Below are 14,172 nucleotides of genomic sequence, written 5' to 3'. Positions count from 1 at the left end.
GGGCAAATGGCCTGGGTGGGTCACCTCAACTCCGTGGACCCCAGAAATCTGGATTCCGGAGAATTAAAACCGTTTCTCAGATATCAGTACCAAAAAAGACTTAGAAAGTGACTAAATTCCTTGTTGTTGTCAGATGCCATTGAGCGGATTCCGACTCATAGCCACCCTAACCCACCCACCCACTGGTTTTTTTTTTAAGGTGCCCAACGTGCTCAGCAACACAATCCCTTCAGAACCGGATCCCAGGCAGGGGTGGAGTCGGCCACGCCCCAAGGGCTGGCCCCTCCGCGCACCCAATCAGCGGCGAGCCGCCGGCACGCAAACACGCCTCCTACTCGAAACATCCGGGCAGCTTTTCCTCGGGCCGCCTCCTGCGCCCGGAGAGTCGGCGCCTGCGCAGTCCTCAGGCTCCGCCCCTTGCCCCTCCCTGACCCGGGTCTCCCTCAGCCAAGATGGCGGCTCCCTGTGTGTTCTGTGGTCCTGCAATCGCCTCCCGGTTCTTTCTGGGAGGTAGGGTTACTCTTGCCCAGGGGCAAGGCATCTGGAAACCAGCGGCAGCTGAGTTGCAGGCCGGTACCAGATCCCAGGTAAGGCCTCGGGAAACTGGAAGCAGTGGTCCCCGTAGCGCTAGGATTCGGAGCCGGAGAGGATTGGGAGAAATGGACGGACTAAGCCCCCCGCGAGCCGACCACCTTCTCCCGGCATCTCCTGTGTCCTTAGACGCGGACCCTAGGGTCTTAGCTATTTAGTAGATTGTAGGGTCTGAGGTTGGGGGGCCGGTGGGTATTGGCTTGCTGCGGCCACTCGGGAGGTCGTGGCTGGTTTTCGCGTGCAGACGGAATTGCAGCGACCCCTTTCCCGACTTGGCCGCCCGGCTAAGGGGATTCCGTGCCTCCGTGTGGTGTTGAGTCCTGAGCCTCGCGGGTGCATCGTGGACCAGAGGGAAGGAGAGGTGCTGCTGGGTACCTGCGGGAGACCGCGGCAGAGGCTGTGGGTGGGAACTAGCCTCCTGCGATGGAGAGGACTGTATGGAGAAAGTCAAACAGTGGTGAGGGTACCGACTTTTAAAGTGCCTTGCATCTGTGCGGTTTTTGTTTTCTTGAGTTTCCCTAAACTTTGTGGCGAGCTGGAGGCCACAACTTGTGCACTTCGCTTACTCCCGTTGGTGCTGGGAAGGCAAGTTTCCAGCTTCACGTCTGGTGGGATGATAGTGCCATTCTCTGATGTGGGAACTCAGAAGGAGGAACAGGACTTGAGAGGGAAGAACATGAGTTCAGTTTGGGATATATTATGTTTAGACATCTGTGGGATATTCACATTCCCAGTAGGCCCATAGATAGGCAGCTCAGGAAGAAAACGGATTGGAGATTTAGAAGCTCTTACATCGTAAATGGCAATTGAGGCCTTGGAAATGAATTGGATCACCTAGGGAGGGTGTTGGAGCACTGGTGGCACAGTGGTTAAGACCTCGGCTGCTAACCAAGAGGTCAGCAGTTCGAATGCACTAGCCGCTCCTTGGAAACCCAGTGGGACAGCTCCACTCTGTCGTGTAGGGTCGCTGTGAGTCGGAGTCTACTCGATGACAACTTGTTTGGTTTGGTTTTTGTTTTGGGGCGGGTGTATGGAATGAAGAATAGGCGGTGGGACAGAACCCTGAAGGAGAAACAAGACAAGGAAAAAGAGCCTCCAAGAGATGGACAATGAGTTGCTAGAGAAATAGGGGGGAAACCAGACAGTGTGGTGTCATAGAAAACGAGAAGAGTGCTTCAAGGGAGGAGACTGATACAGTACCACATATTGCAGAGAAGTCAGGTAACTCTATGCTCTAAAAATTATATTGGAAAAGAATACTGTATTTTTCTCTTTTTTTAAAATAATTTAACCTAAGTCGACCATCCAGTCATTTATCATTTTTGTGTGTGTGTGCTTAATGCTTTTTTTTTTTTTTAAGTATAGGTAACAGTGTCAGTGCAGCATTTTTCATGAATACAATTCTTAATGGGTAAATATCCTGGAAGTCTGATTATTTTTCCATGCATCTCTTTGAGTATCTCTCCATTGTATACACATATTTATCTATTAAAGCTACTATAGTATACAGAATGTTTTTGTTGATGCTTAATGTGCGTGTGTGTGGGGGGGGGATTTTTTTGGCTAACTTTGTTTCTCTTCTCCCCACCCCTGACTTAATACATATCCTTCTATGTCATTCTCCGTGTTCTTGTAATCATATATAAATGTATGTGCCTATTCATACTTTTTTAAAAATATGGGGCCATATTGGATTCTTTTCTACTTTTTTATTTTCTTATTTACAGTATATAGTAGAAACCCCCAGTCTATCTAATCTGACTAGATATAAATTCTATCAATTTAAAGATACGGTTACACGAAGAGCAAGGGATCAGATAGCAAGAGCAGTAGTCACCTGTTGTTGTTAGTTGCCGTTGGACTCATAAGTATGTGTCTAAAACTTTTTTTTTAACTGCTGTGCACTGTTCTGCTGTATGGGTGTATTAAAGTTGATGTAAGAATTGATAGACGTTTGCTTTGTTTCCCTATCTTGCCTACAGTAAAGTGCTGACGTAAACATCCTTTTATAGGTCTTAGGTACTGATGCTTTTATTTCTGTGGGAGAGAGCTCCAGTTGTGAGGTTATTGGTGCAAAGGATGCATGCATCTTAAGTGTTAATAGATGTTGCCATAAAGCTTTCCAAAAAGTCTGTAGCGATTCCCATTCCATCACTGATGTAGGAGAGTGCCCCTTTTATTAGCCCCTTTTATTACCAGCATTAGGTAGTATCGCCTTTTTTTTTTTTTTTTTGACAGTAAATAGGTGGAAAATGATTTTGTTCTTGACTGATCTTGAAAAAACCTTTTTTTTTTTTTCCTCTCTTTTTTCCTGATATGGCACACTGTTACTGAGCACTTTACCTTAGGCAGTGAAGTAGACGATTGTCAAGTGAACAATCACTAGACATTATCCATCCTTGGCACTCTCACAGGATAATCTGAGACTAGGGGATCCCCGAATTCAAGAGTACCACCAACAGCATATGTTTTGCCACAAGGAGTATAGTTAAGATGTAACTAAGACTTCACTGATTCCTTCAGACCCTTAATGATGCCATATAGGTGGCTAAAGACATTTATAAAGGGTTTTTTTTTTTTTCCTGGCACAGAGTTTGTCATTCTTAAATATTAATTTTTCTTATCACCTCTCTCTCCAACATTAGTAGTTATATTTCTCTTGAGGACTTATGTGTCATAAAACCATGACATTTTTAATCACTTCATTAGAGTGATTAAAACACCACGCCTATTTTATTCAAATCTGGGTCATAGTCTGTTTAGAGGTTACAGACAACATCAAAGAAGGGAAAGGGGAGAACAGAATAAAAGTGCGTCTCATACAGAGTGTTTTTGTATTTTATATGTGTAAGTCTGTACAAAGTGATGATATAAACAGTAGATATTGTTGTGAGCCACGGTCAAAAAAGTTTAAAAAATACTGATGCAAGGAAAAAGAAGTTTGTTGAGCTGTGACTCCTCGGCGCTCAGTTGGGCTTCCTCTCTAAAAGATTATTCTTCCTACATACCAATCTCGTGGTATGCATGTTTAAATTAATGCTCAATACAATTACAAATATCTGTGTCCCAATTTTAGGGCAGAGGAGGGAATATTACTTGTGAATGGCCAAACTTTTCAGCATATAAGCCCATGAATATCACAGATATAGTATATAGTAGAGATTTCTGAAAGTAAGCCAGTGAAAACCCTGTGGATCACAACTGACGGATCTGTATCTGATCATGGGGATGGCGCATGACCAGGCAGCATTTCATTCCGTCGTGCATGAGGTCGCCGTGAGTCAGGAGCCGAGTCAGGGCCCAACTCAGCAGCAGCTAACGACAACAGCACACTGAAGAGTACAGAATTGCAATAGCTAGTTTAGACTGGAGTTGTAGGGGGTAGCGTAGTGGTCACGGCCAGCTTCCTAGAAGAGGTGACAGTGAAGTGAAGTCAAGCTTCTAAGAGCAATTAGTTATATGAAAAAAGAGAAGTACTCTGTTCTAGGGAAATGTGATAGGTACACAAAGGTGCAGAGATGTACAGAGCAATAGTGGCTTTGGGCAACAATAAATAATTGGTTGTAGCCTAGGGTTTTAGTGAGAGAATGGTGAAAGATGGAGTTGGGAAGTTGGCAGAGGCCAGATTATGGTCTATTTTGCTATGCTAAGATACTTAAATTTTTTTTTTTTTGTCACACATAAAATAGTATTGGCATTATAAGCAGGCAGTTGGCAGTACCCTTTCATGGTATACTACAACGGTTACCTATGAATTCTAAAATTCTCTATAAATGTAACTTACTGTAGGAATGCTAATTTAGCTTTCTGTAATGTTTATGATCTTTATAATCAACAAAAAGCAGTAGAGCAATTTCTATTTGAAAAATATTGCTATGAAATATAAGTAGGATACCTGCTTCATTTTTATTTTCTCCAAAATGATTTTTGCTAAGCACTTTGTTAGTGCTTAAACTCTTAAGTTTTTATGGGGTTGATATGAATTTTCGTTTGGGCTGCCCTGCCACAAAAGAAAGATTAATGACATTTGGTGGCTTAGCCCTTGCCTTTTGGGGTAATTTCATTGGAAACACCTATCTGTTTTAAGTATCTGCTCCTTTTATCTCTGATCTTATGAGCTCCTGGAAGGTATAATATCCTATACTAGGTAGAATAAGGCGCTGTCTTTGAAGTTGTATCTTCTTTTTTTAAAGATTCGAACTGCTGACCTTTTCGGTTAGCAGTCTGAGCTCTTAACCACCGTACCACCAGGGCTTCTTTTTAAGAATAGAATGTAGTATTCTTCTCCTTGTTTTAATTATGGGAAATACCTCTACATTAAAATTTGTGTTTTCTTTATGTAACAATTTACAGATTTCTTATGCATAGACAGCTTGATAGATACTACCATCGTGTCCACCTCTCTTTTCTTTATAAAACAAGATAAACAAACTTCCATACTCCATTGTTGTGATTAGGATGATGAATGTATTAGTTGTCTATTGCTGTAAAACAAATTATCCCAAAACATAACAGCTTAAGACAGCAGACGTTCAGTAACTCACAGCTTCCGTGGGTCAGGAATCAACGTGCAGCTTTAGTGTTGTTAGGTGCCATCGAGTCGGTTCTGACTCATAGCGACCCTTCGTACCACAGAACGAAACACTGCCCGGTCCTGAACCATCCTTACAGTCGTTATGCTTGAGCTCATTGTTGTAGCCACTGTGTCAGTCCATCTCGTTGAGGGCCTTCCTCTTTCCCGCTGACCCTGTACTCTGCCAAGCGTGATGTCCTTCTCCAGGGACTGATCCCTCCTGACAACATGTCCAAAGTAGGTAAGATGCAGTCTTGCCGTCCATGCCTCTAAGGAGCACTCTGGCTGTACTTCTTCTAAGACAGATTTGTTTGTTCTTTTGGCAGTCCACGGTATATTCGATGTTCTTCGCCAACACCACAGTTCAAAGCTGTCAATTCTTCTTCGGTCTTCCTTATTCATTGTCCAGCTTTCACATGCATATGATGCGATTGAAAATACCATGGCTTGGGTCAGGCTTACCTTAGTCTTTAAGGTGACATCTTTGCTCTTCAACACTTTGAAGAGGTCCTTTGCAGCAGATTTGCCCAATGCAATGTGTCCTTTGATTCTTGACTGCTCCTTCCATGGCTGTTGATTGTGGATCCAAGTAAAATGAAATCCTTCACAACTTCAGTCTTTTCTCCATTTACCATAATGTGGCTTATTGGTCCAGTTGTGAGAATTTTCGTTTTCTTAACGTTGAGGTGTAATCCATACTGAAGGCTATGGTCTTTGATCTTCATTAGTAAGTGCTTCAAGTCCTCTTCACTTTCTGCAAGCAAGGTTGTGTCATCTGCATAACACAGGTTGTTAATGAGTCTTCCACCAGTCCTGATGCTCCGTTCTTCATATAGTCCAGCTTCTCAGATTACTTGCTCAGCATGCAGACTGAATAGGTATGGTGAAAGAATACAACCCTGACGCACACCTTTCCTGACTTTAAACCAATCAGTATCCCCTTGTTCTGTCTGAACAACTGCATCTTGATCTATGTACATGTTCCTCATGGACACACTTAAGTGCCCTGGAATTCCTATTTTGCTTTATTGGATCCTATAAAATGCAAGTAGTAGTAGTAGTATCATCAAAACCTGGCAAACTTCATGGGAATAATGAGAATCAAGATCAGGCCAAGGGTGATCTCTGTGAGTCGGCGGCCAGACATACCTCCACTCTTTAACCTTTTTCCCAGTTCTGACGCCAGTCTCCCCTCCCACGGCACTTTCTACTTCCCTTCTGGGTTTGGTAATCTGTTGCAGTGACCACATAGAACTCACAGACCACTAAGTTGCTTATTAAGGAACAGGTACATCTCGGGATCAGGATCAATAGGCTACAACTCAGGAATCAGGATCAGGAAGCATGGAGGCAAAGTCTGCCTTCTTCATTGCAGGACAGCTCTCTCAGCTCTTCTTGGCCCCTGGAGGATAGGCTTCTCCCAGCCCCATCAGGACAGACTCCTCCTGGTCCTCTCAGGACAGGCTCCTCTTGGCCCTGCCATCTGTTGCCACAGGCTCTTGCCCGGGCCCCTTTTGGGCCTGTAGCTGCTAGCTCTGCAGCTGGGCCTCTTCAGGGCCTCTTGGCATCTTCAGTCTTACAATCCTTGACCTTGACCAGTGTTACAGCTCTTTTATGAGGTTCCTTGCCTTCTCTCTCTCTGTTTCTGCTGCTGTCTGTCTGTCTTCTGTTTCTTCCTGCGGCTTCTCTTCTTGCTTCTTTCTGTCCGCCTAACCTCTGTGGGGTTGGGTGCATATCTGTACACAGCTCCTGGAAAGTTTCAAGGCAGGCCCCTCCCAGCGGGGGGCAACAAACTGACCAATTCCCTCTCAGTAGGCCACAAACAATTCATTCCAAGACTGAATTGGAGGATTCTCTTCCTAGGTCACTGTTGTGGTTAGCAGGATTCAGTTCTTTGCCAGTTATTGGACTGAGGGCCGCAGTTCCTTGATGGCTGTTAGCTGGAGCCCTCGCTCAGTTCTTGACATGGACGACCTCTCTATAGGGCCGCTGACAACATGGCAGCTGGCTTCCATAATGAGCAAGAGAGCCTGAGCAAGATGGAGGACAGTCTTTTGGTAACCTAATCTTGGAAGTGGCATCTCATCTCTTTGTATTCTGTGCATCAGAAGCAAGTCTTTAGGTCCAGCCTGCACTCAAGCGGAGGGAGTTGCACAAAGGCAGGAACACCAGGTGAAATATTACTGCCTCGGGCAGGGGGAGGGGTGGACTTCCGGTGCCACAACATAAAAGGACCAGCAGCAGCAAGTGTGATATAATTACTGATATTTTAAAAGTATGTGAATATTCTCGTTTCTAGAGTTAGCCTGTTGAACCAAATCAATAATAAGAAATGTTCTTAATGTTTAGTGAAGAAATTTCTTGCTCATATCTGTTTAATATAAGGACCATGGTCTAAAGTCTAAAGCTAAGCTAAACCTGTTATTGTAAGGCATTTCAAGATAGGCCGTGTCTGTATCCTAAAACAAGGTTAATACCCACAGGCTAAGGGTACTGTTCCCATGTACCTGCCCGTTTACTCAGTAATGTCTGCTGCTTCTTGTACTGTATGTTTGCATGTGCGTTTGCCTCTTCTTTAAAGGAGTATCATTTTACTCTGAATTCCGTGTGTGTCCAACGTCACAGCTTACTTGCACTCACCGGTCAGTATCAGATGCGAACTTCCGTAGCGGGTGCAGCCGAAACAGCCAGACCACTTGCTGTGGAGTCGATTCCGACGCATAGCGACCCCATTTGTTACAGCGTGGAACTGCTCCATACAGCTTTCTTGGTGTAATCTTTATGGAAGCAAATTACCAGGCCTTTTTTCTGCAGAGCAGCTGGGTGGGTTTGAACTGCCAACCTTTAGTGGTTGTGTACAGCCCTTTGTGCCACCTAGACACCTTTTATAGCAGATGAGGAGGTGGCCTGTCGCTTACAGGTGTTTTTGTTTTTAATGTGTTGGAATGCTAATAGTTTAAAATACTTGATGAGCACAGGCGTTTAAGAAAGCGTTTGAGCAGAAGACAAGTTGTAACAACTTAGCAGGACTTTTTTTTACCTTGTTTCCGGACTTCTGTACACTGAGTGCCACCATTAAAAAAGACAACTGTTTGAATATTCTGGTTCAGTTAGAGAAGATGGCCTACAAGGTAGCTGTTCAATTAAAATCTTTTTTTTCCATTTATATTTTCTTTTAGATATTAAGGCTAAAACACCTCACAGTTGTAAAAACAAAGAAAAATGTTGCAGCCTCAAGACCGGAAAAGTACACAGTGGATTTCATTAAAAAGCAGATTGAAGAGTTCAACATAGGAAAGAGACATTTAGCCAACATGATGGGAGAAGATCCAGAAACTTTCACCCAAGAGGACATTGATGTGAGTATGGTCGCTCTGTTAGAAAAGTAATTACTGCAGAGTTTTAGATATTGAAAGCACTTTTCTTCAACATGAGCCTCTTATTCCCATGTAGATTTTAATCAAACTGTCAGAATGAGGAAAAGTGCCACTATACATTGTCACTTGGAACCGTGGTTTGTAAGAGAGATGCTAGTCTTACTTGAACCATGATAAAGAAAAAATGATACAATGTAGTAAATTGTAGAATTTAGCTAGAAATAGATACTTTCCTTGAGTTATGGTCCTAGGAGCCACTATACATGCTTATGTACTACTCAGAGACGTTTATCCTGTTCTGTAGTCTTAGACTCAGCTTCCGTGCGAAATGATAAAACAGATGGTAACGGACATTTAGTCACTTTTATAGGATATCCCATAAGTAAACCTTGGCCTAGTGTTTCAGTCCACTTTAGTGTATATTTGAATTTTCAGAGCGAGAGCACGTTCTGAGTGATTTGGGAATGTCTGTACCTGTTCTACTCTTGAATTACACTTGGTAAGTGTAGTAACACTCAGCGGTACTTTTTTACTAGATCTCCCAAGGTAGCTGGTGAAGGAGTTTTAATTTAACAATAAGCTTTGAAGTGTCTTCTAATTTTTAAAAAAGATAAGATATAACATCCTGTGTTATTTTATGTTTAACTGAAGAATAATGTCTCCATATAGATTTAACATTTTTGTATGATTTTAATAATATCATGATTTTATGCATTTTAGTTTAAGTCCTTTTTCAAGATATCTTTTTGTATACCTTTCCTAAATATTTGTAAATATTACTGAAGTATTCTTCAAGACCCCAGATCAACATTTTGGACTCTACCAGAATAACCTTTTAGGTGTTGGTAATATGGGGGTATGGCCTTCATGGCTGCTGACCTGTTTTTGAATCTTACGATAATATGGGGATGTTAAGAAAACTACTGTATTTTCCACAAGTAATGTACCCACGCAAATAACTCACCCACACATATAACACGCATAATGTGCCTAGGAAAATAACACGCGATAGAGTTGCGTGGTTGGCAGAAACGTATAATGTGTGTTATTTGTGTAAAAATATGGCGTAGTGGTTAAGAGTTACAGCTGCTAACCAAAAGGTCTGCAGTTCTAATCTACCAGGTGCTCCTTGGAAACTCTTTGGAGCATTTCTACTCTGTCGTATATGGTTGCCATGAGTTGGAATCTACTCGATGGCAACAGGTTTGTTTTTTTTTTTTTTTTTGGTTTTATAGTTTTTTTTTTACCACATAATATCGGTTCAGGCAGCATACAACCGCATGTATGTCTGTGGTCCCACAAGGTTATAAAGTAGAGTTCAGAAATCCCAATTGGAGAATGGGACATAGTGGACGTAACTGGATGTAGCAAACACGACAGCTTCCCACATACAACACGTGTATCTCATGTCTCTTGTATAGAAAGTGATTGTGCTGCCAGGCATATAGTGGTGCAGTACACATATAACCTATGATATGTGCATCTTGATAGTCAAAATCTAAAACATATGTTACTGGCTTAAATGTATGTTCTGTACTGTGCTTTCTAAGCATCATGTTTAATTATGTAAGTATGGAAAAAAGAAAAAGTTCTAAGACTTTAAACTTTGAACCTATTGTTCTTTCTTTCTTCATATTTGCCTCATTTCATAGGTAATAGATACCTGGCAATATCCAGAATACATCATATTTAGCTAGATGCACAGAACTAGATTCTGCATACTCAAAACGCTGGATTTTTTTTTTTAAGAAGACTTGCAGAAGAAGACTTTCTCCCTCCCCATTTTATAATGTGTGCTTTAGAAAGATAGAGAGCATAGGAAGCATCTTGGCACAGTCATACTACAGTTTTTTTCTTTTCCAAATACAAGTATAATGTCTGCTCCCCTAGTCTTCTCTCCTGAGACAGCTTCTTTTTCTTTTTGTAATAGCTTTATTGAGATATAATTTGTATACTCTACAGTGCACCCATTTAAAGTGTACACTTCGCTGGTTTTTAATCTTTTCACAGAATTGTACAACCATCATGGCGATCAACTTTAGAATATTTTCATCATCCCAGAAAGAAACCTAGTACCGTGTCTTAGTTACCTAGTGCTTCTACAGCACAAATGTCAAAAGTGGTGGCTTTAAGAAACAGAAATTTATTTTCTCACAATTCTGTACCTAAGAGTCCAAATCAGGACCTTGGCCATGTCTGTTCCTTCCTTGTCAATAGTTCTGAGAGTTCCTTGGTTCCTTGGTGTTCCTGAACTTATAGACCATCCTCACATGGCGTCTGTCTTCTGTGTGTATTGTATCTGTGTCTATTCTGATTTTTTTATAACTCAGAAGTGATTAGGTTTAGGACCCACCCTACAATGCTATGACCTTGTTAACATAAAAAAAAAATCCTGTTTCCAACAAGATCCCATCCACAGGTACAAGGGCCAGGAATTCAACACATGTTTTGGGGGGACACAGTTCAGTCCCTAACATACCCTTTAGCAGTCACTTCTGAAGCCCCCCTTTCCCTCCTGCGTGCTGCTCCCCAGGCCTAGGCAACCACTAATGCACTTTCAGCCTCTATAGATTGCCTATTCTAAGCATTTTCTATAATGGAATCATATAATATATGGTCTATTGTGACTGGCTTCTTTAATCTAGCGTAATGTTTTCAAGGTCCTTCCGTGTTGTAGCGTGGATCGGTACTTTATCCCACTTTACTGCTGAGTGATCTTTTATCTGTGGACCACATTTTCTTTGTTCATTCATCAGTTGATGGACATTTAGTTGTTTGCACCTGTCGTCGTTGTTACGTGCCATCGAGTTGCTTCTGAATCCTAATGACCACGTGTACAACAGAACGGAACACTGCCCAGTCCTGCCCCGTCGTCGTGATCATTGCTAGACTTGAGCCCATTGTTGCAGCCACTGTGTCATCCATCTCATTGAGGGCCTTCCTCTCTTGCCGACACTCTGCTTTACCAAGCATCATGTCCTCCAGTGACTGGTCCCTCCTGACAACACGTCCAGAGTGTGTGAGACAAAGTCTCACCGTCCTCACTTCTAAGGAGCATCCTGGCTGTACTTCTTCCAAGACAGATTTGTTTGTTCTTTTGACAGTCCGTGGTGTATTGTTAAAATTGATAATCTAAGGTTGATGCACTATTAGTAACTAGAGTCTGTAGTTTACATTAGGGTTCATTCTCTGCATCGAACAGTAGTGTGAGTTCTGACAAATGTATAATGTCATGTGTCCTCCATTACAGTATCATACAGAATAGTTTCACTGCCCTAAAAATTCCCCATGCTCCACCTATTTATCCTGCCTCTCTGTCTCCCCCTGGAACCCCGACACCCACTGATCTATATGCTATAGTTTTTCCCTTCTTCAGATTGTTGTGTAGTCCTGGAGTCATACATTATGTAGCCTTTTCCTACCGACTTCTTTCACCTAGAAATACGCATTTAAGGTTCCTCTGTGTCTTTTCATGACTTAATAGCTCTTTTTTTTTCCCTGCTGAATAATATTCCGTTATATTGATGCACCACAGTTTGTTGAGGGACACCTTGGTTGATTCTAGTTTTTGGCAGTTATAAATAAAGTTGACAGAAACGTCTGTGTGCAGGCTTTTGCGTGAACATGCAATTCCATCTCATTTGGGTAAATGCCTAGAAGCATGATCACTGGGTTGTATGGTAAGACAATGTTTAGCTTTGTAACAGAGAATTCAGTCTTTCACCGTTGAGTGTGATGCTAGCCACTCATACGTGCCCTCTGTCAGGAAGTTGCTTTCTATTCCTAGTTTGTTGAGTGTTTTTATCATGAGGGAGGGAGTACTAGGTTTTTTTAATTGCTTTTTCTGCTTCTACTGAGATGATTGTGTAGTTTTTGTCCTTTATCTTATTGATATGGTGTAGTACATTCACTGATGCTCATGTTGAGTCAGCCTTGCAATCCTGGGACATAGAATCCTTTTTATGTGTTTCTGGAGTCAACTTGCTAACATTTTGAAGAGGATTTTTGCATTTGTATTTATAATTGATACTGGTCTGTATCCAGTACTTATATATACATAAATATATATATATATTTTCTGATTCTGGTATCAGGGTAATACAGGTCTCATACAATGAGTTGGGAAATGTTACCTCCGCGTCGAGTTTTGGGGGGAGAGTTTGTGAAGGGTTCGTATTACTCTTCTTCAAATATTTGGTAGAATTCACCAACAAAACCATCCGGACCTGGGCTTTTCTTTGTGGGTAGTTTTTTTTATTCATCTTTGCTTTTAGACATGGTCCTTCCTGTCTTCTTGGGGCCTGTGTGTCTCTGCGTAACTGGTCTCAGCAGCAGGAGGATCCTGTTGACCAGCTGAGTTCACTAAGGCATTTCTGAGCAGTTCTTAACTACGTTTTTGGATGTAACTAGGGTATATTTAGCTTACTGAGAGAAATAGAATCATTCAACAGTTTTGTAATTCTCTCTGAAGTATGTTCACAAGACAGATGTATTAGAAACGAATTATGTTATTTGGAGTGGTTAGTTCATTGCTTGGGTCTTTAATCAGGATATTAGTTTGGGATGATTAAAGTTAATTTCATGAGGATAGAATTTATACAGAGTAGGCATGCTCTATAATTTAATTCAGCTACCTAGTTAAAAGTCTAGGCTCACAAGAGAATTTTCACATAGATAAGTTGGTGCCATTGTATTCAGATTAAACCATTAGTTATTTTATATATTTTAGAAACCAGCTTTTCCATACTGCTTATCCAATTGCTGAAATAAGTTTAGCTGAAACCATCTATGAAATGTATTTAAGCAAAAATTTTACAATTTAAAATTTTCTCTGCATTAAAATATCTTTAAAAATTTAAACAGTATATTTAACTTTAGTTCTCAAAATACAGAATTTTTCCAGAGAGGAGGTGTTTCACAGCACTGTGAATGTAAGTGACAGTCTTGTACTTTCAGAACTACGTATTTGTATATACATGTGGGGAAAGTGATTTAATATCATTTTGTGACATTGAACAAATAGAGCTTAATAATAATCTCTGTTACATTTAGGCAGTAATGTATCAAAATCATAAAATAATGTGGAAAAAATCCAGTTGCTTACTTAAAACAGATAAAATCTAAGAGGAAGCTGAATTACCTGTGTTAGGAGGAATACAGATGCTGAACATGTAGAATTTGTTATTAAATTGATTTTTTTTTTTTGATAAATTCATTATAGTTTAAGTTACGTTGTGGAAAGACCTGGGTTTAGGAGATTCCTTGCAGTGTCACAAACCAGCATAATTTTGAGTTAAGTCACACTCTGTCATTCAATTTTCTCATCTCTAAAATAAAAATGATACCTGCTGCCTACCCCAGAATGTAACTAAGGAGTGTAAGATGAGGTCATGTGATGTGTTTTCATTCCTCTTAGTAATAAATAAAATCTACCATAACTTGAATCATTCACTAGTTCTCTCATTGCCTTTGTCATATAAATCTTCCATGCCACCTGAATGTTGGGATAAATAACCTGAAATACTGTTGAGTACATTGATTTATTGTTGGTTAATTTACACTGGAGATTGCATTAGGTCTCCTAGGTGGAAAGTTTGTCTCACCTAGCTTGCTATCTAACAGCTTGTAGGG

At 41.2% G+C, this 14,172-nt stretch overlaps 1 protein-coding gene across 1 annotated transcript in view; it reads left to right on the top strand.

Annotated features, from left to right (window-relative positions):
* The first annotated feature begins 407 nt into the window (after positions 1 to 407).
* Positions 408 to 14,172, top strand: part of MRPS9 (mitochondrial ribosomal protein S9) — a 64,242-nt gene continuing 50,477 nt past the window's right edge. The window contains exons 1-2 of the mRNA XM_049856733.1: positions 408 to 587; positions 8,344 to 8,523. Coding sequence (XP_049712690.1) covers positions 453 to 587; positions 8,344 to 8,523 — 315 coding nt within the window. The 5' untranslated portion in view covers positions 408 to 452. The remainder of the gene's footprint in view (positions 588 to 8,343; positions 8,524 to 14,172) is intronic.

This window comes from Elephas maximus, chromosome 17 (assembly GCF_024166365.1).
Source record: "Elephas maximus indicus isolate mEleMax1 chromosome 17, mEleMax1 primary haplotype, whole genome shotgun sequence".
Classification (NCBI taxonomy): Eukaryota; Metazoa; Chordata; class Mammalia; order Proboscidea; family Elephantidae; genus Elephas; species Elephas maximus.
This window is presented reverse-complemented; position numbering and strand designations above follow the sequence as displayed.